This window comes from Balaenoptera ricei, chromosome 20, assembly GCF_028023285.1.
Source record: "Balaenoptera ricei isolate mBalRic1 chromosome 20, mBalRic1.hap2, whole genome shotgun sequence".
NCBI lineage: Eukaryota > Metazoa > Chordata > Mammalia > Artiodactyla > Balaenopteridae > Balaenoptera > Balaenoptera ricei.
In genome coordinates this window covers 57,562,727-57,589,363 of record NC_082658.1, presented here as the reverse complement: position 1 = coordinate 57,589,363, position 26,637 = coordinate 57,562,727, and the positions used below count along the sequence as shown (strand labels likewise).

At 40.9% G+C, this 26,637-nt stretch overlaps 2 protein-coding genes across 6 annotated transcripts in view; one reads left to right on the top strand and one right to left on the bottom strand.

The window, feature by feature from the left end:
• The window catches only part of LOC132355247 (uncharacterized), a 296,430-nt gene that overhangs the window by 76,946 nt on the left and 192,847 nt on the right, over positions 1 to 26,637 (bottom strand). The gene's annotated exons all lie outside the window — the stretch shown is intronic.
• LOC132355244 (myosin-2) lies at positions 672 to 26,637 on the top strand. 2 transcript variants are annotated; one of them, XM_059907485.1, is made up of 40 exons: positions 672 to 718; positions 950 to 992; positions 2,455 to 2,678; positions 2,768 to 2,911; positions 4,451 to 4,607; positions 5,379 to 5,406; positions 5,490 to 5,598; positions 5,682 to 5,774; positions 6,186 to 6,249; positions 6,369 to 6,467; positions 6,932 to 7,035; positions 7,563 to 7,701; positions 8,372 to 8,490; positions 8,579 to 8,728; positions 9,842 to 10,012; positions 10,139 to 10,448; positions 10,913 to 10,992; positions 12,217 to 12,304; positions 12,399 to 12,516; positions 13,167 to 13,290; positions 13,379 to 13,515; positions 15,335 to 15,590; positions 17,158 to 17,400; positions 17,514 to 17,690; positions 17,773 to 17,918; positions 18,002 to 18,092; positions 18,178 to 18,567; positions 19,719 to 19,845; positions 20,538 to 20,656; positions 20,798 to 20,994; positions 21,712 to 21,895; positions 21,977 to 22,142; positions 22,244 to 22,368; positions 22,536 to 22,844; positions 22,932 to 23,135; positions 23,688 to 23,813; positions 23,904 to 24,074; positions 24,158 to 24,262; positions 24,382 to 24,477; positions 26,345 to 26,637. In XM_059907485.1, the coding sequence occupies exons 3-40, from the start codon at positions 2,475 to 2,477 to the stop codon at positions 26,495 to 26,497; spliced, it is 5,823 nt and encodes a 1,940-aa protein (XP_059763468.1). In that variant the 5' UTR covers positions 672 to 718; positions 950 to 992; positions 2,455 to 2,474; the 3' UTR covers positions 26,498 to 26,637. The 2 variants fall into 2 exon arrangements, with proteins under 2 accessions (XP_059763468.1, XP_059763467.1); XM_059907484.1 differs by lacking the exon at positions 672 to 718 and adding an exon at positions 725 to 826.

Here is a 26,637-nt window from a genome sequence, read left to right as displayed (position 1 = left end):
TTATCATTTTTTTCCCCAGTGTGCTGACGTGAAAAATATTGAAAAGTACTCCCTAAAAGCACCTTTAAATATTCAGCCTTTCTTTTTGCAGGCAAGTCAAATGAGTAGTGGACAGGACATAGTGTGCTGTGTAAGGACTAGCCTGGGCAAAAGCAAAACAGTGAGAGAGGAAGGGTATTCCCAAAACTACACGAATATTGCAAGGGAGGACTTTCTTTTTAACTCGCTCAAGGCACATAGCTTAATTTTGCAGGGCTGGAAGAAAAAGATCGACAGGTAAAAATTAACCCTCACAAAATTAAAACAAAGATTTGTCCTTTATTTCTATCATTTAATCTGTTAAATATGTAAAGTGATGCAACACAACCCCAAAAGGCATGCCCAGCAAGGCCAGGAGGAATTTATGAGGGAAGCCAGGTATTCTGGCTGCCCAGCCACTGCCCTTATCCACCAGCGTGAACCTTCCTTTCAGATCATCTTCTCAAATTATCCATAAGAGAGTTATCCACATACTCAATAAGAAAAATATTTCTAATTATATCCAACCATTCTTAACATGAATGAGATTTATGCGGGGATGCAAGATTGCCAAGACTTTTTTTGCCAAACGATTCCTTTTGACTTAAGAAAGAAGAAGCAGCTGCATAGTTTCCATAGCTATCCATATAAAAGGGCCTTTGGAATGAGGCTGACTCGTCCTGCTTTAAAAAGCTCCAAGGTAAGTGGGAACAGGACCGGCCTTTCAAGAGGGACACTGGTTGGCTACACTGCCCAGTGTCAGCTGCAGCTGCCGGCTGGGGTATTGCTCCTTCCGATACTGCACATTGTACGTGCATGACTTTTGTTGCCTTCTGTTTACAATAGCAAGTAATGCCACAAACAGGATTTTTGTCTTGCTTTGTTTTCTTTCTGGTTAACTAATCAAGTACTTTTTCCTCTTCTTTTATAGAACTGTCTCACTTCCAGGCTGCATCTTCTCACTTGCTAACAAGGTAAGATTTGGACTAACCAGTCCCTGGAGGAGAAGGCGAGAGAGCCTCTAGGACAGATTTGTGTCATTTAGCAACCTTTGAGAAAGTGCTTGTCTCAGTAAAGACCTTAACAGCTGTATTTCAGGAAAGGTGTGGGAGAAGGAGACGGAGGACTTGCCTTTTAGAGCAATGCACCTCGTCTTAGGACTCAGGCACTGGTGGGACGACATTTTTGCAAGAGAATAGTTGTTAATAGAATATTATTTTGTTTCTGTAGGAAAAAAAAATCTGCACTAAGATTCCCCGGCTAAAAATCTCAAATTTGATAAAAACGTGTCCTGCTTTTAGAATTCATTTAGCAAACATGATCTCTAACAAATAAGAAGTACCTAGGAAAATGCTTCTTTCACTTCTTTAAAGACTTCTAAAAAGTTACTTCATCCAGTGCTGAGTGTTGTATGAAACCAAAACACTATGAATTTTTTGTCACATAGATAGTAAAGATATTAGTCTGCCCCACTACTACACACTGCATTTCTAAAGAGAGAGACTGGTGGGAAGATGATTAAAATGAGTTTCAAGTAATTTGATCACGTAATGACTGAAGTAGCATCCTCTGCTAAACCTTTCATTCTACTGATGCCACCGGCAACCTGCTGACAGCACAGAATGGAGCAGCCGGAGCCTGCCTCTTTCGGAAGGAAATGTGGAATAGCAGAGGGAGACTTTAATATGGAAGAATGAGGATAACATCTGCTGTGGCTTTTATCCTCAATTAGTTTAACTGGGTTAAACTGATTAACTGGATTTAATATGCAAAGAAATTATGTTAGAGAAACTCTACTAAGCACCCAGCTAAAAAAAAAAAAAAAAAATAGTAAACAAAATTATAATCCGACCCCCCGCCAAATCCGTTGAACATGAGCACTTCTAGCTGAACATCTCAAGGAGAAAATAAAGTTCTCTTACATTATATGGCAGGAAATGTAATTCTCTTGCATTATAATAAATGACATTTTATATCTAGTAGCCTCAACTATTTCAATTTGCTTTCTCAGTCATTATTTTAACTTTTCTTTTTCAAAGTGTCTTCCCTCTATCTCATGGGTTATGGATTCAGAAAGGCAATATTATAATCCCTATTCTAAAGATGGAGACACTGAGGCTCAGAAAGATCAAGTGCAACCCAAGATCACAAGGCTCCTTAGCAGCATGCGAGGCTACCGCCCAGCCCTCTTATTAGAACGTCATTCTTGAAGGATGAAAGAAGATAAAAAACCACTGTGTACAATGCTGGGTACACAGTGACCCCTGATGCCTTTGAGTCCTTGTAATATGTTTGTTTCAATAACTGTAGCATGGAGTACAGTGCACCTGCCTGATGAAATTTTCAACTGGGCCTATGAAATATCATCAAGATAGAGATTTATGGATATAGATGACAATCCAGAACCTCTACTATGAAATGTTTCATCTCCTTTAGGACCTCTGAGTTCAGCAGCCATGAGTTCAGACCAGGAAATGGCCATTTTTGGGGAGGCTGCTCCTTACCTCCGAAAGTCTGAAAAGGAGCGCATTGAGGCCCAGAATAGGCCCTTTGACGCCAAGATATCTGTCTTTGTGGCCGAGCCCAAGGAAGCCTTTGTCAAAGGGACTATCCAGAGCAGAGAAGGTGGGAAAGTGACAGTGAAGACCGAAGGAGGAGCAGTGAGTAGAGTCCCAGGAGCCAACCACATTCTACTGATGATTTTGTTTGGTCACTCAGTTGACAAACAGTTACCCTTCCTGTTTTCCAGACTCTGACAGTGAAAGATGACCAAGTCTACCCCATGAACCCTCCCAAGTTTGACAAGATCGAGGACATGGCCATGATGACCCACCTGCACGAGCCAGGGGTGCTGTACAACCTCAAAGAGCGTTACACAGCCTGGATGATCTACGTGAGTGCCCCCCACCCCCAAAGTGGGCTCTATCACCGGACCCTGTCAGCTCATTATAGTATAAATGGGTTACAAGTAGTGACTCATTGCGCTTTCACTAGTAATGTAACTAGTTAAAAGGTTCACGATTGCTGTTGTAAGGCACAACCCAACAGCTGGCACTTAATCCTTTGTCTTCTCATCCAAAGCCAGGCAAGGCCATTGTCCACTAGGACTGGGTTTGCCAGTGAGCCCTTGAACAAACACTGGAGCAGCTACTGTTTATATCTCAACCACATGCTTACATCTCCCCTCATCCCCATTCCTGATGCAGAATCATTCAGAAGGAAAATATAAACTCATGTATTAACACTTAAAAATAATGTTTTTAAAGACCAATTTTCACTCCTCCAAAATAACCACAATTTGTATCTCTGTGTTCTGGTCCCTTCCATGTGGAATGCCTCTTTGATGAAGACTTTCCAACTTCCCCAGGCAAAGTTGGATGTTGTGTCCTATTGTTTCTGTCTCTGCAATAACACTGACAATGTTTTTCCACCATCAGTCATTTACGTGTCTGTCTCCTACATAGACTGGAAGTTCCTCAAGGAACAACATCTCATTTATGTTTCATTCTTAGGGCCTTGTAGAGGCTTTGCACCTAATACAAACTCAGTAGTACTTTCTAATTGAACCTATTATGTTAGGTTGACATTTCTGTATAGGGTTTTTTTGTTTTTTGTTTTCTGTTTTCCGGCCGTACCATACGGCTTGCAGGATCTTAGTTCCCTGACCAGGGATCGAACCCGCGCCCCCTACAACGGGAGCTCAGAGTCCTAAGCACTGAACTGTCAGGGAATTCCCATCATTTCTGTATAGTTTAGCCGCTGCTGCTATTCAGCTGGACAACACCTACACAAGTGTACCTGGTGTTCAGAGTCAGCATCCGTTCTGATTGGTTGGTACTTATCCTAGACCAGTTGTCAAAGATTTTGGAAATCCGTCTGTTGTAATCATAATGTATTTACATCATTTTGTGTTCTGTATCTTTATAACTCAGTAGTATTTTACAAATATTTCCCCAGTATTGCTGCATACCTTCATGTGTGCCTTTTTAAATGCCTGGATCATAGTATCTTAAGAAGATTTTCCATAGTTCACCTAACTATTCCATGTTGCTGAGTATTTAGGTACCAAATTTATGTGTTTATGAATTTGAATGTCTTAATGCTACAAAGGAAATATATGCCCATTTTCTAAACTACAGTAAAAATGTCTTATACTACATTAAAAAAACCCCAAAACTTTGGAGCTCCTGCTATGTGAAAATCACTGTGACAAATCCCAGGAGGAATAATGAGAAGTCTAAGCTACAGTCCCTTCCCTCAAGGATTCTGCTGTCTTGTTGAACCTTTCAACTAGTTTTCGTGCTGATGCCTTGAAGACATGTAGAGCACTTAATTAAAGTGTTCCTTTTAGTGAAAATTCATTTAATGAGTGAATTGCACAAATCACAGGAAAGGTGTTCGGCTAGTTATTCTTTCTTATTCCCTTGCATAGACCTACTCGGGCCTCTTCTGTGTCACCGTCAACCCCTACAAGTGGCTGCCGGTGTACAACCCCGAGGTGGTGGCTGCCTACCGAGGCAAAAAGCGCCAGGAGGCCCCGCCCCACATCTTCTCCATCTCTGACAACGCCTATCAGTTCATGCTGACTGGTGAGTTGGATGTTTTGTGCATCTTTTTAGAACAGAACCATAGGAGAAAAAGACTCTACCCGTCTCAGCACACTCTTTGAGGTGGTCCCCTAAATGCTATTGCCCTTTGCCCAGAACCAACCTAAACACACTCCAGATTTTAAGGTGTATCTGGTATTGAAACAGTTATACCGTACATCTTAGTCCTAGAATATTGTCTCAGCTAGGTCAATCTAAGGTACAACGGCACCCTGGGGAAAGGGCTGAAAGATTTCCCCTTCAGAGAGAGTAAAACATCAAAATGAACTTTTACTTTCCCTAAAAAATATGACTAAGGCCATGATTATTTCCAAAGCTACCACCTTTACCATATTTACTCCTTCTCACGCACTAAAAATATCTCTAATGCCTATTTTTCATTACTTCTTGTACCTACAATAAACATGCTACTAACTTGTCATCTAAATCCACCTGAAAACCCAAAAGTCCACTTCCGGTGAGTATTTAGTGGTGGAGTATAAAAAGAGAAAGTCTGCTGCTTCTTTGCAGCGTTCTGTTTCAATGGTAGTCTGTATACTAATGTGCGGAGGGAGCCACAGGGAGCAGGAGACAGGGGTGCTGGAGAAGGTGCTAGGCCTAGGGCCACCAAGTCCTCGGGATTGCTGGAAAATACTAAGTCCATGCCATTTTATGTACTTTCCATTTACAAATACTGGGTTGGCCAAAATGTTCGTTCAGGTTTTTCCATAAGATGTTAGACAGTATTGACCGTCCTTAATTTCTCTTTTGTAGACCGAGAGAATCAGTCAATCCTGATCACGTAAGTAGATTTGATGCTTTCTTTTCATGACTGCAATAGCTACCAGCTTTGGGACCTCTACTGACTTGGTTTTTATTTGACAGCGGAGAATCCGGGGCTGGGAAGACTGTGAACACGAAGCGTGTGATCCAGTACTTTGCAACAATTGCAGTCACTGGAGAGAAGAAGAAGGAGGAAACTGGCAAAATGCAGGTGGGTCTGACGGGCGTGTCAGAATCAAGACTGGCAGGGCGTGCAGGAAGCCCCAGATGTGAGGACTGTTCTTGCCTTTGCAGGGCACTCTGGAAGATCAAATCATCAGTGCCAACCCCCTGCTGGAGGCCTTTGGCAACGCCAAGACTGTGAGGAATGATAACTCCTCTCGCTTTGTAAGTCTCTTGGACACTATTACAGACACTGCTCACTGGTCAAAATTTATGGGATGTTTGTGAATACATTCTCTGAGTCTTTTTCATTCCATTCCAATTTCATTATATTATACCATGGTTCTTTCCTTTTCCTCTGAGCATGTAATAACATGGATCCAAGTCCTGTCTAAAAAGATATATGACCCTATATCTGAGTTCTTATCTTTCACTATTTACAATTATCCACAATTTTTAAATTTTAAAGATAAAATTATTTTACCTAAAAAATAGGAGATAACACCTTTTTCTACCTGAAACAAACTGTCTCTGAATTGATTTAATATTAAAATGTTAGCACTTCAAGTGTTTTGAGTTTCTCAAAGATTTGATATGATTCAAAACCAAAGTAGTAATGTCAATTTTTCTTTCAAGGGTAAATTCATTAGAATCCACTTTGGCACTACAGGAAAACTGGCTTCTGCTGATATTGAAACATGTAAGTGCTTGGATATACTTTGCAATCATTTCTGTTTCTTATGACCTATAATATTGACTAAAATTTTCATCTCATATGAATTTTTACATTTTTCCTCTTTGTTATTTATTTCCTTCCAGATCTGTTAGAGAAGTCTAGAGTTACTTTCCAGCTTAAAGCTGAAAGGAGCTATCATATTTTTTATCAGATCACATCAAACAAGAAACCAGAACTAATTGGTAAGAAATGTCATAATTCCTTTTCAAAATTACTACACCCTCACCTAGCAATGCCTGGTCCAACTCAGTATTCCACGATGGAATTTTGTCAACTGTACACATTGTCTTGATTTTGAAAACAGCTTTGTAAGTTTGGTAAAAATTTATGTGTGCTCATTATAAAAATTCAAAGGGAAAACTGAAAATAACACCTCCAAATCCTATCACTATGAAAATAATCACTATAAACACTTGGATGAATATCATTCCAGTCATTTTCTGTAGATATATCTTTACAAATAGATACATACATACAGTAACTGGAATCACAGTTACATGCTCTTCCGTAATCTCTTTTTTTCATTGAGCAATAACATATCATGGCTTTTTCCATCCCAGTGCCTTAGAATTTGTCTAGAAATCTGTTATTTTAATGAAGAGGATATTTCATTTCTGCCTACCTTTGCTCTGTTCCATGTACTTAGAAATGCTTCTGATTACCACCAACCCATATGATTTCCCATTCGTCAGTCAAGGGGAGATCAGCGTGCCAAGCATTGATGATCAGGAAGAACTGATGGCCACAGATGTAAGTAGAACACAAGAAAATTAGAATGATTATTCGGGGTCAGAGCAACGGTCCCGCTAGATAAATACTCAGTTTCTCGTAGAAATCACAAAAGAAGATTCAAAGATGGGCATGGATGTGCCATCTGGAGTCAACTGAAAAGACCGGGATGTGCCCCCGCAACATCTCACTTTCCCGTGATAGTCTTTTAAAGAGCTATCCTTTCTGAATTTCCCTAAACCATTTTTTTATAATCTACTTGCATTAAATCCATACCACCTCTCAAAATAGTAAGTTTACTATCCTTGTTCTCTATTTTAAGTTTACTTTTTGCATCTTCAGAGGGTATGCACCTGTGATTCCAATGCTCTGTGCTGGCTTCTAGTTGACTAGCTCCCTAGACACCCAATCTAAGGAGTTCCTTGCTCCCATCGGTACTGGCAGTTTCCTCAGTCTGACCAACAAATCAGGAATTATCCAAATGTGAACTATTAATGGTAAACTTGTGGATCATAACCTGACAGTTATTCTACTGGTCGTGTTGGCAGAGTGCTATTGATATTTTGGGCTTTACTAATGAAGAGAAGATCTCTATCTACAAGCTCACGGGGGCTGTGATGCATTATGGAAACTTGAAATTCAAGCAAAAGCAGCGTGAGGAGCAAGCGGAGCCAGATGGCACTGAAGGTATCAACTGAGTCATCCACCTGACTTCACATTTGTTTGAAAATAACACTCTTTTTTTTTTTTAATTTATTTACTTAATGTATTTTTGGCTGCATTGGGTCTCCGTTGCTGCGTGCGGGCTTTCTCTAGTTGCAGTGAGCAGGGGCTCCTCATTGCGGTGCCTTCTCTGTTGCAGAGCACGGGGTCTAGGCACGCGGGCTTCAGTAGTTGTGGCACGCAGGCTCAGTAGTTGTGGTTCGCGGGCTTAGTTGCTCCGCGGCATGTGGGATCTTCCCAGACCAGGGATCGAAACTGTGTCCCCTGCATTGGTAGGTGGATTCTTAACTACTGCGCCACCAGGGAAGCCCGAAAATCACATTCTTAACTTGTTACCCTTGAGCTTTCCTGGGAAGACAAATTCATTTCCAAGAATTGCATTTGAAAGTAGACCTAGATAAGATATGTGCGGCATGGGTATTAGGCATATGTTCCTACAATTTCTGAAGTTCTTTAGGGAACACTACCCATAACCAAGGTCTTGAACTTAGTGAAAAAAATGGACAAGAATACTCAAAAAGATATTCTGAAAACACTGCACAAAATGCCTGTAGCTTAAAAAAAAATTTTTTTATTTGAGGAAGTGGGTTGCTTTGGGCCATAATAACATCATTCTATCCTTTCTTCCTTTCAGTTGCTGACAAGGCAGCCTACCTCCAGTGTCTGAACTCTGCTGACCTGCTCAAAGCCCTCTGCAACCCCAGGGTCAAGGTCGGCAATGAGTACGTCACCAAAGGCCAGACTGTAGAGCAGGTAGGTGCATAATTCAAATTCACAGCCAGGGATGCAAGCATTTTACGGTCCTCTATGAACCTCAAGGGATACACCTTTGTCTTTCAAGGTGTACAATGCAGTGGGCGCCCTGGCCAGAGCCGTCTATGATAAGATGTTCCTGTGGATGGTCGCCCGCATCAACCAGCAGCTAGACACCAAGCAGCCCAGGCAGTACTTCATCGGGGTCTTGGACATCGCTGGCTTTGAGATCTTTGATGTGAGTTGGTAGTACGTTGCTAAGGGGTTTTTACAGTAAAGCAATGGAAACATCAATAAGAAGAAATCTGTGAATATTATAACCTTTTATTACCAATGTCAAAAAGTTATGCTAAAATTTAAAAGACAGTGATTGGGCAGCTAATCACTTATCGTAGTGGCAATCCCACTTCTATGAGGAATAAGCTACTTAATGAGGACTCTTTAACTTGCTACATGATCCAAAGGGAGTCAGGAATTAGGTTGCTGTAGTGAGGGGTTTAAAAATCCCACAATGCAAAGTGGAGTTAATATAAAAATATCAAAATAAACCTGTGCAGTGCATAATATGCTCTGAATATATGGTAGGGAAACCATTCAGAAACACTTAGGCAGGTAGTAAGAGCTGAGAAAAGGTCAGTAATTTAGAGTCAGCATTAATAAATTCAATGCAAGGAACTCTTAATTCTCATCAATGTGATACGGGATAAAAACTCACATTTGATTATAAAACACATTTTTCCTGCTTATAGTTTTAAAGAAGTTTATCTTTTTCTAATTATAAATGTAAAACTTAGGCATGGCAGAAATTATGGAAAATCAAGGAAAAGGAGTCCATGTTAATTCCACTATTTATATCTAGTTAATGTTAACATTTTGGCTTTTAAAAAATATGAGTGTGTGTTAATATACTGTACATAATATTTGGAATCTTGATTGTTTTCGCTTCACATCGAAGAGTAAGGGTGGTAATTCTTGCTCTCTTGTTGCAGCGCTGACCATGATGGCTTCCACACGATACACTCCTCCCAGTCAGCTTCTAATGGGTTTCAAATTAGCTGTTAAATGAGTCAATAGAAAATGCAGAAGACGATGGGAATAAACATGGAATGATTAAGTAGGAACTCAGAAAACACCTGAGTCAATTTAAGCAAGTGCAAGAAAAGAGAATTAATAATAATGATGATTTAGGATTTTGTATAAAATGGCAGCAGAGAAAGCAGTAGATTTCACAGCCTCCCAAGAATTTTGATACCCATAATCTAAAGGCTATTCTACATTTTTAAATTAAAAAGCCCTATATCTTAAAATGCTCAATTTGCTAAGAGAAAAGTAAACACATCTGTTTATTTAGTTCAACAGCCTGGAGCAGCTGTGCATCAACTTCACCAACGAGAAACTGCAACAGTTTTTCAACCACCACATGTTCGTGCTGGAGCAGGAGGAGTACAAGAAGGAGGGCATCGAGTGGACGTTCATCGACTTCGGGATGGACCTGGCCGCCTGCATTGAGCTCATCGAGAAGGTCCGTTTCAAGTTTTGGAAACTATGTTTTGTGAGAACTAAATTATTCATTGCACCTTGTTTAACTCTATAGACAAAGAAAAATGCTTATATAGAATTGTAACTTTGTGTTGTGGTCTGCTTTCAGCCTATGGGCATCTTCTCCATCCTGGAAGAGGAGTGCATGTTCCCCAAGGCCACAGACACCTCCTTCAAGAACAAGCTGTATGAACAGCATCTTGGAAAGTCTGCCAACTTCCAGAAACCCAAGATGGTTAAAGGCAGGACCGAGGCCCACTTCTCCCTGGTGCACTACGCCGGCATCGTGGATTACAACATCACTGGCTGGCTGGACAAGAACAAGGACCCCCTGAACGAGACCGTGGTCGGGCTGTACCAGAAGTCTGCACTGAAAACTCTAGCTCACCTCTTCTCTGGGGCTCAAACTGCTGAAGGAGGTAATGCTCAAAAAAATCCCAACATGCTCTCCTGATATTACAAAATGTGATGTTAGATTGAGGCTAGTGATATCATAGCCCAGGCTGAAGTGTTGCAGGGCCAAATCTATTGTGCCTCCAAGTCCTGAGTAAGTAGGCTGCATTGTGATTATACATTCACTCCAGCACTGACGGAGGCCCTACTGCAAAGAGTCAGAAAGGAACTTTCAGCATCTCAACCAATGAAAAGGCTTGGCTTCTATGATTCTCTCCTGCTTTTTCCTCCATATCTGCTGGTTATTGAGTACCACTGAAAAGTGGATGCAAACTTAGTTGACATATAAGATTCATTCAGGCTCAAACAGAGAGGTCATCTGTGTTGGAAAAATGTTCCATCTGAGCACAGAAATCAACAAATAGGCAAGAAATAACCCTGTCAATTCAAAACTATGTTTGAATGACACCTTGTCTTATTTTTTCTCCAGAGGCGAGTGGTGGTGGGATGGTCAAGAGACATGGTAAGAAGAAGGGCTCTTCTTTCCAGACCGTGTCTGCCCTTTTCAGAGTAAGAGAAACTATTTTTGACACTCTCTTGTTATTTTGGGAGTTTGCTTTTAAAAGCACAAAGTCTTCTCTCCACAAGTCATTTAGGAAAGGACTGACCTTAACTAATGGCTTCTGTTCATCTAGCTTTGAAGAGAAGAGCTTTAAATTACTCGGAAATGATCAGGTCATCTTTCATGCTAAGCCAAATAATAACAAATATTTTATAGGAAATGTTATAAAACGTAATGCTCTGCTATGCATAATCTAGTTGAGTCTTGGAAATAAGCAATGGTGGGCTTCCTTGGTGGCACAGTGGTTGAGAATCTGCCTGCCGATGCAGGGGACACAGGTTAGAGCCCTGGTCTGGGAAGATCCCACATGCCGCGGAGCAACTGGGCCCGTGAGCCACAACTACTGAGCCTGCGCGTCTGGAGCCTGTGCTCCGCAACAATAGAGGCCGCGATAGTGAGAGGCCCGCGCACCGTGATGAGGAGTGGCCCCGCTCACGGCAACTAGAGAAAGCCCTCACACAGGAATGAAGACCCAACACAGCCAAATAAATTAATTAATTAAAAACAAAAACAAAAACAAAAAAACACAGGTGTCCAGCCTGCAAACAGTCATTTGGAAAAAAAAAAAAAAAAAAAGCAATGGCATGTGCTCAAAGAGACTAAATCATCAGTACGACTAATGAAAATCTAACAGCTAAGCTTTAAGGAACCTAATATGGTATCCATGTTCATAATCTAGTCAATTCTCAATTTAACTGGTAGGATTGTTCCCCTTATAGATAATCTTTATGCCCTAAAAGTTGATAGAGTTGGAAAGGGGAAGCTATATTTATGAGAATAAGTCCAAATGTCGTGCAGGCTTGTATTTCCTTCCTGGAGAACCTCAGAGTTTGGTAGGAGAAAGGGTGACCATCCAGGATGGGAAGGCAATGGCTTTGTAAATGTATGTGGGTGGCCAGGGACAAGGGTGGGAAGGAGGACAGTGCTTGTAAACACTGAGAAGAATCACCTGACAGCCTGCTTTATATGTGTAACTCCTGCCAACTCAAGTGGAGAAAGAGGTATTGAGGAGGAAACTGCATCTCAGGAGAAGTTTACCAAGGTGGTACCTTAAGTTAAAATGGTCCAGAAGGATCATTCAACTCAGCCATGGACATTGATTTTATAGACATCACCAAATGCTCATAACCATGTCTAAATCTCAGATAACAGGATTTTCCCTGATTCTACAGGAGAATCTGAACAAGTTGATGACCAACCTCAGGAGTACCCATCCTCACTTTGTGCGGTGCATCATCCCCAATGAAACGAAAACTCCTGGTAAGAAGTTCTAGAGTGGAAGCACAAAGCATGACTGCCATACCTCCTTTTAACAAAACTCTGCAGTGAAATAAATATGGTTTTTTTTTTTTAGGCGCCATGGAGCATGATCTTGTCCTGCACCAGCTGAGGTGCAACGGTGTGCTGGAGGGCATCCGCATCTGCAGGAAGGGGTTCCCAAGCCGAATCCTGTATGCAGACTTCAAACAGAGGTCAGACTCTCCTAATTATGGTGTTTCCTGGAGTTTAGTATAAATATATTTAGTGCAAGCAAAACAATTTAGTGAAAAACATGCCTTTGTTATTTTTAATTTGCTACAAAAAGAGTAAAAAATTATAAGCCTCAAAACACCTTTAAAACACAGATATACCACATACTAAGCACTCTAGAGACTTTTCACTGGATTTACCATGCTCCTGGCTTAGCTCATAGATGTCTACATTAACTTCAATAATTATGAGAACAACCATTTTTGAGTGCTTAATATGTTTGGATTATTTCACTTAATCCTTCCAAAAACTCAGTAGAGGTAAGTACTATCAATAGCAAATGCATCTACCAAGGATAATATGTTACATTTTATTGGTCATCTACACACTAATGTGAACAAAATTGTAGAATACTTTCCTGAGAACAGGGTCTGATGAGGCAGAAAGGAAAGTTGCAACTGTGCAGGAAGGTAAAATGGAATAAAAATAGACAGTAGATACTAGATTGACCATCTATGTATACAATGTCCTTCCTGTGAAGAAAGAATCATTGTTTTAAAGCTCTGGGTTTTTTAAATGGATCATTTAACACTTAGCTACTACTAGTCTCATCAGTAAACCAAGTTTTAAAAAACTATATTTACTTTACCAGATACAAGGTATTAAATGCAAGTGCAATCCCTGAAGGACAATTCATTGACAGCAAGAAGGCTTCTGAGAAGCTCCTTGCGTCCATCGACATTGACCACACCCAGTATAAATTTGGTCACACCAAGGTAATAGTCTCTAAGGCCCACCAGACACTATGCCTGTCCCTTTGAAGTCTATGTAAAGTTTCTGATCTGCAACTCTGCCCACACACAGGTCTTTTTCAAAGCTGGCCTTCTGGGGCTCCTAGAGGAGATGCGAGATGACAAGCTGGCCCAGCTGATTACTCGAACCCAGGCCAGGAGCAAAGGGTTCTTGGCAAGAGTGGAGTACCACAGGATGGTGGAGAGGAGGTATACAAACATATTGCTTGTCTAGTCACATCCTTCAGAAGCATATTTGAGGTGGCTTACAGTTAAGGCTCAGATATGATAAGGCCACCAGAGTAAGAAGGGATGAATAAGAGTCTGATGCTGAAGTGGAGATATACATGTACCAGAAAAGTTAAGGTAGGAATCATCACCACGGAATGCATCGAATGCTTGGGTAAAAAATAAAAAAGAGAGGGAAGCATAATAAAAAAGAGAGAGAGATGTGTAGGTCTTATCTAACAAGAGAAAACATACCACTGAGTAAGCAGAGACAAAGTGTTGCCCTAGCATTTGGTTCTAATATGAATTTACTGGGTAGATCATTAAATAAGATACACTGAACTGCACAGCAGACAGTATTTTCAACAGTGGTTTTACTCAAGATGCAGAAACAACTTCATCTGATCATTTCTATTATTGAATTATTATGATTTAAATTATTAAGGGCAAAATAGGTGACAAAAATTTTTTCAGTAAGTTAATACAATTTCACCGAGGTACCTGGCACTTTAGTGATCGAATTTGATGCAGGGACAGAGTTCTAAGACTACGAGTCAGGTGTCTCAAACTGCAAGACGCATATGAACGGGATCCATAGGGAGAAATGCATTTTATATTGCCACCTGTATATCCATGCATACATGTATGTGTGTGTAAATATATAAATAATTTACATGGAACAGATTTTCTATCACCTGTAGTTCTGCTAATATCTTTTACTGTATTCTATTTCATTAAAAATAATAAGTTTGGTCATGAACCTATATATATACTTATATATATAGATATATACTGATATATATTGGGGCAATTAATTGCCCATGTATGAAGGTAATTAATTTTTAAAAATAATTTAGATTAAAACAAATGTGATGAGATTAGAGTAGAATGCAAAAATCATACAACATTAAAATATAAAACCAGAGATTTTTCAAAGAAATTCTGAGTTTTTAATGAGTCCCTTTATCCCATGCCCCATATCCCTGAGGGGTCTGGTTCCCCCTTCACTGCTCTCAGTGGCATTCACATAGGAAAGTTTGCGAAGCACTAAAGCAGAGCAGTACTTCTCAAAGGGTGGTCCTTGGACCTACACCATCAGCATCTCTTGCAAACTTGTTAAAAATGCAAATTTTAGGCCCCACCTCATATCTGCAGAATCTGAATCTCTGGGGAAAGGGTCCAGGAACCAGTATTTGATGAGATGAGATCATCAAGACATTAGATGAGGGACTTCCCTGGTGGCGCAGTGGTTAAGAATCCGCCTGCCAATGCAAGGGACACGGGTTCGAGCCCTGGTCTGGGAAGATCCCACATGCTGTGGAGCAACTAAGCCCATGCACCACAACTACTGAGCCTGTGCTCTAGAGCCCGCGATCCACAACTACTGAGCCTGCGTGCCACAACTACTGAAGCCCGTGTGCCTAGAGCCTGTGCTCCGCAACAAGAGAAGCCACCACAATGAGAAGCCTGCGCACCACAACGAAGAGTAGCCCCCGCTTGTCACAACTAGAGAAAGCCCACACGCAGCAACGAAGACTCAACGCAGCCAAAAAAATAAAATAAATTAAAAAAAAAGAAGTTAGATGATTCTTATGCACACCAAAGTTTGAGAAGCACCAACGTAGAGAAAGGAATGATTAATGAGTCCTTGACCACCATCCCCAAATATAAGTTCTTTCATCTGTGCTTTTGAAAGTAGGTGAGGAACATGGTGGAGGGCAGAACCTCCAACTCTCACTGCCAAGATTTCATCTCATTTCATCATCCACACAATATCTAATTTGCATCAATTAAATTTCAGGGAGTCTCTCTTCTGCATCCAGTACAATATCCGAGCCTTCATGAATGTCAAGCACTGGCCCTGGATGAAACTCTTCTTCAAGATCAAGCCCCTGCTGAAGAGTGCGGAGACGGAGAAAGAGATGGCCACCATGAAGGAAGAGTTCCAGAAAACCAAAGATGAACTTGCCAAGTCAGAGGCAAAAAGAAAGGAACTGGAGGAAAAATTGGTGACTCTAGTACAAGAGAAGAATGACCTGCAGCTCCAAGTTCAGGCTGTAAGTAGTGGTACCATCCTGTGTACTGCTAATCAGGACGCAAGCGCTATGACTCTAGCCACAACTAGAGGCAGTGAGTTGGGTAGTCAGTGTGAGAGACACTCACTGGAGGGAGAAGGTTAAAGCACTCTGATGGTACTAATGAAGTCCTTATTCCTTCATCACCCAATAAGTGCCCCCAAACCAGAACCAGGGCAATGAGCTAGAACTGACCATTTTCTTCCATTCTGTACAATTTCATCAAACTACAGGGTTTACAACTTCTTTTCCCTATGAAGACAGTCCTTGAAAGTGATTTTAACACGAAGCTAGCCCAAATAAAATATTAAGGAGAGGATAGCATGGAGAGAGTGATTTGTTTTCTCTGAAACATCCCTGAACTTCTAGGTGTCTATGGGTCTTAAATCACAGCATGTATAGCTGACAAATGACAGTATTCTACATCAATTTTTATTGAATTATTGTTTGTTATTGATCTCCAAAACTGAGATTTGCTCTTTCCAATCCATCTCCATAGTCAGTGCCGTATCACATCACACCCGGATTGCTGCATCAGTACCTAACTTGCTCTGCCTACCCCAAACTCTCTCCCTCCATCCAGCCTGCTGCTACTCCCAAACCAAGTATTTTAGAATTGCTTCCATCAACTCTGAAATGTAATTTATGAGATTGTCTTTCATTTGGAGTGAACTGAATTGGTCTGGTATAATTTACTCATCACAAAACCATATGTTTTTCCTGCTGATTAAGATTGGTCTCTTCTGTCAAGTTTGGGCGGTGTAATAATTCCTTCTTTTAGATTACAGAAGGGAAAAGAACTGTTTTTCTGTCCCCACCCCTTCCAAATCTATCCTGAATTCTCTTCTCTTGTCCATAGGGAATCACTTAGACTCTGTCCTACACCACTATACTCACTACCTGGCTATCTGCAGCACATTTTATTCTTTTATGTATTCGAAGACTGATATGGAGGCTCACTGATGAATGTATCTATCAATTTCTCTCTCATTTCCTGTCCACCCCCAACCCTCTTAAGTAGAAACATAGGTTGCTAGGAATTTCTTGATCACTTTATGTCTCAAATAGAATTTAGAGCATCTTAACCAGGATCATCCTCCAAGACTACAATGGGAAATAATTCAGTAGCGGCTACATCCAGAATTTCTCCTGCTGGAATCCTTTCTCTCCTCCTGATCCTTCTCCCAATAAATTCATTTCTAAAAGACCAAATCCTACCCATTCTCAAAGCCCAACTCAAATGCCACTTCATTCATGAAACCATATCTGATACAACTTCTCTGATCTCTTATGTCACTAATTGGTTTCTGAATTAATGGTAGCTTGTTAGGGTTAAGTTTTCTAATCTACTGTAGAATATACTCTTCTCAAGGAACAGGACAATATCTGATACATTTTGTTTTTCTCACAATGTGGAGCGTCCTGAATCACACACAGCAGGTGGTTCATAAAAGTTTAAGCCAAAGAACCAATAGTGGTGATTTACACCGTTATCATTGTGAAATACTTCATTCTTACTTCCCAGTTTTGATTTTGTTTCCAATTCAAGGAAGCTGAAGGCTTGGCTGATGCAGAGGAAAGGTGTGACCAGCTGATCAAAACCAAAATCCACCTCGAGGCCAAAATCAAGGAGGTGACTGAGAGAGCTGAGGATGAGGAAGAGATCAATGCTGAGCTGACGGCCAAGAAGAGGAAACTGGAGGATGAATGTTCGGAACTGAAGAAAGACATAGATGACCTTGAGCTGACACTGGCCAAGGTTGAAAAGGAGAAACATGCCACGGAAAATAAGGTAGGAAACGTATACAAGGAAAGTTTACTTTTTTATTATTATTAGGGGATACAAGCATAAAACTGAAGCCACCAAAATGTAACATGTAATGCAAAGTGTTTTTACTTCCTAAGGTGAAAAACCTCACAGAAGAGATGGCAAATCTGGATGAAACCATCGCAAAGCTGACCAAGGAGAAGAAGGCCCTCCAGGAGGCCCACCAGCAGACCCTGGATGACTTGCAGGCAGAAGAGGACAAAGTCAACACCCTGACCAAAGCTAAAACCAAGCTAGAGCAGCAAGTGGATGACGTAAGTCTAGGATTATCAAGGAAATTATTTTCTTTGAAAGGAAGCTAAGCAATCCTTTTGACTCAACATTATTTGTATTTAGCTTGAAGGGTCTTTGGAGCAAGAAAAGAAACTTCGCATGGACCTAGAAAGAGCTAAGAGGAAACTTGAAGGTGACCTCAAGTTGTCCCAAGAGTCCATAATGGACATTGAAAATGAAAAACAACAACTTGATGAAAAGCTCAAAAAGTAAGTATGAAAGAATTGCTTATGAACTTGCTTCCAATGTTGCATATGAACTCAACTGTTATCCTTTGCTACTTTGCAAAAAGGAAAGAGTTTGAAATCAGCAATTTGCAAAGCAAGGTTGAAGATGAACAAGCACTTGGCATTCAACTGCAGAAGAAGATCAAAGAGCTGCAAGTAAGTTCATATTTCCATCAGTCTGGCTCAAAGAGGTACAGTTATGACATAAAAAAGCTAAAATTGAGCTTTTCCCCACTGCCAGGCCCGCATCGAGGAGCTGGAGGAGGAGATCGAGGCAGAGCGGGCCTCCCGCGCCAAAGCAGAGAAGCAGCGCTCAGACCTCTCCCGGGAGCTGGAGGAGATCAGCGAGCGGCTGGAAGAGGCCGGCGGGGCCACTTCAGCCCAGATTGAGATGAACAAGAAGCGGGAGGCTGAGTTCCAGAAAATGCGCAGGGACCTGGAGGAGGCCACCCTGCAGCACGAGGCCACGGCGGCCGCGCTGAGGAAGAAGCACGCGGACAGTGTGGCCGAGCTGGGGGAGCAGATTGACAACCTGCAGAGGGTCAAGCAGAAGTTGGAGAAGGAGAAGAGTGAGATGAAGATGGAGATTGATGACCTTGCTAGCAACGTAGAAACGATCTCTAAAGCCAAGGTACCGCAGTCTGAGAAACTGTCATTAACAACAATGACCCTTTATGTGCATGTCACAGTTTGCACAGGCCCCTTCACACACAACATGTCATTTGTTTTTTGTAGTAATCCAGGAGGTAAGCAAGAAAGATATTAGTATTTGTAATATTCCCACTTAATCATATGAAGAAACTAATATTCAAAGAAGTTAAGCACATCGGCCCCATGACACTACTAACAAATGACAGCACCAGCAGTGAGCATAGGTTGTGAGTGTTCTCTTGTTCTCCAACTGGAGAACACAGGTCTCCAAAATTCTCAATTATCCAATAAGCAAAGTTTCATTGTACATAAAAACAATCAAGTATTTATAAACATGCTTTTAGAAAACGTGCCATTCAATTCTCACAAAATCTTAAATTTAGTACATGATCTTTAAATTTTTTATTATAGGCATACCTCAGAGATACTGCGGGTTTGGTTCCAGACCACCACAATGAAGCAACTATCAAAATAAAGGAAGTCACACAAATGTCTTGGTTTCCCAGTGCATATAAAAGTTATGTTTACACTATTCAGTAGCCTATTAAGTGTGCAATAGCATTATGTCTAAAAAAATATACATCCCTTAATTTAAAAATACTTTATTGCTAAAAAAGTGCTAACCATCATCTGAGCCTTCAACGTGTCATAGTAGTAACATCAAAGATCACTGATCACAGATCACCGTAACAAATATAATAATGAAAAAGCTTGAATATTGTGAGAATTACCAAAATGTGATGAGAGACATGAAGTGGGCAAATGCTATTGGGAAAATGGCACTGACAGACTTATTGGACACAGGGTTGCCACAAACCTTCAATTTGTAAAAAAACAAAAAACAAAAAAAAACAAAAAAAACCGCAGTATCTGTGAAGAGCAGCAAAATGAGGTATGCCTGGAATACTGAACAAAGCTTCACAATCAGCTTTTTAAAAACCCCAATGTATAGTTTCATCTTAGGACAGCAATCATAAAATATATAGAAAAAATTCTAATATGTTGTATTACATATAAGAAAATTTATTTTATATGTCAAAATAAATATTTTTCTGTTTTAGAAGAAACTGCAGCCATAGCAAAATATTATTAAAATGTCTTCATTTGCTTCTTCTACTTTTTCTCTCGCAGGGAAACCTAGAGAAGATGTGCCGCACCCTGGAAGACCAACTGAGCGAGCTGAAATCGAAGGAGGAAGAGCAACAGCGGCTGATCAGTGACCTGACAACCCAGAGGGGACGCCTGCAGACGGAATCTGGTAACTCTCTCCTCTATGAGGCCTAAAAGTGGAGATGATGTGGTCAAAAACAACTGATATGGTGATGTGAGAGCCTAATAAAAGCAACTGAGAACATGTGTGATTCAGCGAACAGCTCAGGCTCTCACCCTACATGCAAGGTCACCTGGGGACAATGCAGGAGATGAAGACTTCCATAGGACTGGGCCAAGCTCTGCTCCACAAAGGCCTTGAGGATTTGGTCACATGGAGGGGATGCTTGGGATCAGGAGTCGCTCCAGCATGGGTCCAGGGCTTCTGTTTTAGACCAAGCTTCTTTTTATCTAGATCAGAGTGAACCAAATTCCTGAATAGGGCAATGGATAACCCAGTCCCTCAAAAGTCTTATGAAACAGGGACAATGTAGAATTAGACATTTTAGCTACCTTCTCTGACAGCTATCAACAGGTTTTGCACAATATTATATAACCCTGAAAGAATCAGTTATGGAGAGAACAAAGAGAATTTAGGCTGTATTTATTCATTCAGGTTAATATGTAAGTTTCACCATAAAAATCAGAAATTTGACATTAGCATGAAGGTGTCAACAGAGAATTCAATCATCTGAGTACTCAACTGGAAGGCGGTGTTGAGAGTTTAAACTTATTTCTAATATGGGCTTGCAAAACTTTTTCTTTGCTTTAAAGAGTGGTGCCATTTCTTTTGCCTATCAGGTGAACTTTCACGTCAGCTAGATGAAAAAGAATCTTTGGTGTCTCAGTTATCAAGGGGCAAGCAAGCATTTACTCAACAGACTGAGGAATTAAAGAGGCAACTTGAAGAGGAGATAAAGGTAACTATCGTTGTAAGACTCATTTTTTTCCCCTAACCTGACCCTAATTGGAGTCCATTACACCAACTTTAAAAAGGTTTTGAAACTTAAGAATTAAACAATTAAATATCCAGTAAAAAGAAGGTGTAACTACCTCCACAGGCCAAGAACGCGCTGGCCCATGCCCTGCAGTCCTCCCGCCACGACTGTGACCTGCTGCGGGAACAGTATGAGGAGGAACAGGAATCCAAGGCTGAGCTGCAGAGGACGCTGTCCAAGGCCAACAGCGAGGTGGCTCAGTGGAGGACCAAGTACGAGACGGACGCCATCCAGCGCACAGAGGAGCTGGAGGAGGCCAAGTATGTGCGCAGATAGGAGAGAATGTGCAGAGAACGCTGGATGTTGAATCAGAAAGACACAACCTTTGAAGATTCAGTGAATTAGCCCACAAACGTTCATTAATTAGCTCCTATTTGCCAGGCACTATCAGGCCCTGAGAATAAGACATGAATAAAGCAAACACCATCACGACCCTCCTAGCCTCAAATCTAGTTAAGAAAACAAAGAATAACAAGTAATTATACAGATAATCAGCCTTATTGCTGGTTGTCAAGCACACCAAGCTCATTGCTGCTTCAGGGATTTGCAGTTGTTGGCCCCTCTGTGTCTGGAATACTCTCCCCCCAGATCTCCCTCTGGCTCACTCTGACTTCTTTTAGATCTTGACTCAAACGTTACCTCCTTGGAGAGGACTTCCCTAAGTATCTAGAATAGTTGGCCATGCCGTACTCCATTTTATTTTCCTTCACTGCACTTATATCTGCAATATGTTGTTATGCGTTTTCTCACTTGCTTATTGTTTCTCACTTGTTTGGAAGCTTCATGAGGCAGGGACCTCTTCTGTCCCGTTCACTGCTGTATACTCAGCATCTGGTTCATAAAAGCAGCTCATCAATATTTGTTGAGTGAATGAATGGATATTTTTAATATGAAGTTCCCCATACTTTTCAGCATGGTAATAGTTCATAATTCTTGGTTTGGTTCACTTCTTTCTACAAACATACATAATCTTCAAGGAAGAAGCTGGCCCAGCGGCTGCAGGCTGCTGAGGAACATGTAGAAGCCGTGAACGCCAAATGCGCTTCCCTTGAGAAGACGAAGCAGCGGCTCCAGAATGAGGTCGAGGACCTCATGCTCGATGTGGAGAGGACAAACGCTGCCTGCGCAGCTCTGGACAAAAAGCAAAGGAACTTCGATAAGGTAGTCTCTACAGCAGCCTCTGCTCTCCACCATTGTCCTCTATCCTTTCCAGGAGGTAACCACTCTCGGTGGGTGTTTCAGGTCCTGGCAGAATGGAAACAGAAGTATGAGGAAACTCATGTCGAGCTCGAGGCTGCTCAGAAGGAGGCCCGCTTTCTTGGCACTGAGCTGTTCAAGATGAAGAACGCCTACGAGGAGTCCTTGGATCAGCTAGAAACTTTGAAACGAGAGAACAAAAACTTGCAGCGTGAGTCCCTTTCACTTTCAATAATTTTCATGCCTTGGAGGAACCTTCCTCTTATGTCCTCTGTCTGATCAAACCTCTACCTGTCTTTACCCAAACAACAGAGGAGATTTCTGACCTCACTGAGCAGATTGCAGAAGAAGGGAAACGTATGCATGAACTGGAGAAAATAAAGAAACAAGTGGAACAAGAAAAGTCTGAAATTCAGGCTGCTTTAGAAGAAGCAGAGGTACAAGTCAAAAATGTGCATTGTAAACAGATTCAAAAAAAAAATTAGGACTAGCCACATATATTGAACAGAAAAAGAAACAGCACAAAATTAGTGGAAGGAACATGTGCAGAAAAACTTCTGAATGCTTCCATTCCCTGCTAATGTCACCCCTTGCTGTCATTAAGGCATCTCTTGAACACGAGGAGGGAAAGATCCTGCGCATCCAGCTGGAGTTGAACCAAGTCAAGTCTGAAGTTGACAGGAAAATCGCTGAAAAGGATGAGGAAATTGACCAGCTGAAGAGGAACCACATTAGAGTCGTGGAGACCATGCAGAGCATGCTGGATGCTGAGATCCGGAGCAGAAATGATGCCATCAGGCTCAAGAAGAAGATGGAGGGAGACCTCAACGAAATGGAAATCCAGCTGAACCACGCCAACCGCACGGCTGCTGAGGCCCTGAAGAACTACAGGAACACCCAAGCCATCCTCAAGGTAAATGGGCTCAGGAGATGGTCCCAGGGCAGTTGGGGTGACTGCAGTCCTGAGAACAAGGTGTCTCAATGATCGTTCATTCCACAGGATACCCAGCTCCACCTGGATGATGCTCTCCGGGGCCAAGAGGACCTGAAGGAGCAGCTGGCGATCGTGGAGCGCAGAGCCAACCTGCTGCAGGCCGAGATCGAGGAGCTGCGGACCACCCTGGAGCAGACGGAGAGGAGCAGGAAGATGGCAGAGCAGGAGCTCCTGGACGCCAGCGAGCGCGTCCAGCTCCTGCACACCCAGGTGGGATTCAGCACAAAGAATTCACCTTCAGTAAATGCTTACACCCCAGAAAACATAAGCTTGATTTTTTTTATATGACAGTCAGGTTTTATACTTCTATCAAATTTTCAATGCATTACTGAGAAATCTTTCACTGTTTCACTTTGTACATATTATTATAGATTACTTCCTAAAATATTCTAAGGCTTCCCATATTCTTTTGTGTTAATATCTTTACTGACCCTGGTTATCAATATTGACATATTTATTGTGGAAAAGTGAAATATTCAAACATCTGTTATAATTTTGTCCCTGTGAGTGGTCTCATTGGTAAATGGTGGTTATAAAATTATAAAGCTATTTGGTCTAATTATGAACTATGTACTTGAAAATGCTAAATATTCTATAACATTTCTATTTTAATTAATTGTATTACATAGCAAAATAATATTAAAGGGCATTTGACTTGCAAATTTTTATCTGAAATTATTTTCAAGAAAAATGTTTTTTGAAAAGTACCACTAAGTAGTTTAGTAACATGATTAAAAGAACATATAACTTACTTTTAAACAGAACACCAGCCTGATCAATACAAAGAAGAAGCTGGAGACAGACATCTCCCAAATGCAAGGAGAGATGGAGGACATTATCCAGGAAGCTCGCAACGCAGAAGAGAAGGCCAAGAAGGCCATCACTGATGTGAGCAGAGGGCCACATAGGGGTGGTCAAACTACAGTCTTGATGGGCTACCTCAGCTCTCTCAACTGGTTTTGTTTTACTGCTAATTAGGCGGCCATGATGGCTGAGGAGCTGAAGAAGGAGCAGGACACCAGCGCCCACCTGGAGCGGATGAAGAAGAACCTGGAGCAGACGGTGAAGGACCTGCAGCACCGCCTGGACGAGGCTGAGCAGCTGGCCCTGAAGGGCGGCAAGAAGCACATCCAGAAGCTGGAGGCCAGGGTGGGTCTCTCAATATCTATCTATTTCCATTTGTTCCCAATGCCTTACTGGATCAAAGTTCTTAAGAGCCTACTCATTCGCAGGTGCGTGAGCTGGAAGGAGAGGTTGAGAGTGAGCAAAAGCGTAGTGCGGAAGCTGTCAAGGGCCTGCGCAAATACGAGAGGAGAGTGAAGGAACTCACCTACCAGGTACAGCAACAGTTTTTATCAGCTAAGCACTCCTTGCATATACAGGAAACAGTCACATGCGATGATACAAGAGTCATGTGCTTTTGAAGTAAGGCCCTGTGGTTTTTATCATCTTTCAGACGGAAGAAGATCGGAAAAATATACTCAGGCTTCAGGACTTGGTAGATAAACTTCAGGCAAAAGTGAAATCTTACAAGAGACAAGCTGAGGAGGCTGTAAGTATCCTTAAGACAGAGGGAAGGGAGAAGTCCTCTGTTAAGAAAAACTAATAAATAAATAATTAGATTTACTATTTACTTCTTGTAGTAAATAAGCTGTTTGCTTCATAGAAGACTGTGTACTTCTTAGAAACGTTTGCACATTTTTTAACTTATTGCTTACTATTTGTAATACTAATAGATTGATTTTTAAAGTTAACATTCAACCCATAAAGAAACCTCAAAAAATTTCAAAGCAGAAATAATACAGGCCACATTCTCTAGCCACAGTGTGATAAAGTTGTAAAGTAATGAGAACATATAAACAAAAATTTCCAAGCACTTAAATGTTAAAAAACTAACTTTCCTAAAAAACGTTTGGATTAAATTAAATAAAAACATAATTACTGAATAATTTTTAACTGTAAACAAAATTTCAAGGAAGATGAGACATTTATAAGCCTAGAATGTAACCAAAGCTGTCCTTGAAGGACAATTCATTGCTTTATATGCTTTCATCATGAATCAAGAATTTTAAAAAATGAAAAAAACTGACAGTCCAATAAAGAAATCATAAATAATAATAAAATAACAAAAGTAAGAGGTGTTGATAAAGATAAAGGTAGAAATTAATGAATTAGAGTATTCTATTTTCTAATTTGATAATCTCACTAACATCTAGGGAAGTAATAAAATAAATACACTTATAACTAGATTAATCAAGGAAAAAGTGAGAGAAAATACAAACTCACAACAATACAAATGAGAAATGGGACAAACCATACAGGTAGAAAGGTTATTTTTTAAATGTAAAATATAAATCTGTTAAGACAGTTAAAATCTTAAAGAAATATGAGAATATAATTTACTAAGTTGGCTGAATAAGTTATTTCAGAAATACTTCTGAAAATGGACTCAGGTCCAGATATGTCTTTCAAAATTTCAAGGAACAGATAATCCCTGAGCTATGTAAGCCATTCCAGAGCATGGGAAAAGATGAAAAGCTTTCCAAATCATTTTAAGAAGCTTGCATAACCCGCATACCAAAACCTGTCCAAAAGAGAACAGGGGGGAAGACACTAAAGGCAGTTTTATTCATGAGTATAGTTATAGCAACCCTTACTTTTATTAAGGAGACTGTCGGGACTTCCCTGGTGGTCCACTGGTTAAGACTCCGTGCTCCCAATGCAGGGGGCCTGGGTTTGATCCCTGGTCAGGGAACTAGATCCCACATGCGTGCCGCAACTAAGAGTTCACATGCCACAACTAAGGAGCTCGCCTGGTGCAACTAAGACCCGGCGCAACCAAATAAAAATAAATAAATATTAAGGAGACTGTCCATCAGTGATTAAATAGGCTTAATTCCTACAAAGTAAGGATTACTTAATATTAAGGAGTCTGTCAATAGAATCATTACATCCAAAGTAGGAGAAAAAAAGTGATTGTTTTGAAATGTGCCAAAATGATATATGATAAAATTCAACATTTATTTCAATATAAAGAAGCTATTAAGAAATTCATCCTTAATGATAAAGAATATCTAACTCGAGCGAATAGTCATCTTCCAGCAAGCATTAACAAGCATGATTTTATCCTTGCCTTCTTCTCTGCTCTTATATTTTTCTTACTCTAATTGTGGTACATATTTTTTTTCCACCTTTTGGTTGCAAAAGTAGAGTTGCGATGATTTATGAGACACGAAGCCCCAAATAAATCATAAAGTTAATTTCAATGATAAGCAAAATTCAGAAGGTGGTAAGACAATAAGGTTTCCTGCTGGGTATTTTAACTTTTCTGCAGATGGCAAGTCCTTTCTTCCCTTAGGCCTACAGAGTCTAGAAAGATGCCCAGTATCGGTGCCTTACAATTCCATTTTTATTCTCAGGAGGAACAATCCAATACAAATCTATCTAAATTCCGCAAGCTCCAGCATGAACTGGAGGAGGCCGAGGAAAGAGCTGACATTGCCGAGTCCCAGGTCAACAAGCTGCGGGTGAAGAGCCGGGAGGTTCACACGAAGATCATAAGTGAAGAGTGACCATGTCCTGACGCTATGGAATGACTGGAGAGAGGCACAAAATGTGAAGTCTTTGGTCATTTCTCTCTGTAATTATTGTCTATCCTGCCCTACTGCAAAAGAAGTAAAGAGCACAGGGCACTGTGCAAGCAATATCCTTA

Coding starts and splice junctions, on each gene's coding strand:
- LOC132355244 (XM_059907485.1), top strand. CDS start 2,475: ATGAGTTCAGACCAGGAAATGGCCATTTTTGGGGAGGCTGCTCCTTAC. Junction 10,449..10,912: donor GGCTCAAACTGCTGAAGGAG/GTAATGCTCAAA, acceptor TTTTTTCTCCAG/AGGCGAGTGGTGGTGGGATG. Junction 18,568..19,718: donor AAACGATCTCTAAAGCCAAG/GTACCGCAGTCT, acceptor TTTCTCTCGCAG/GGAAACCTAGAGAAGATGTG.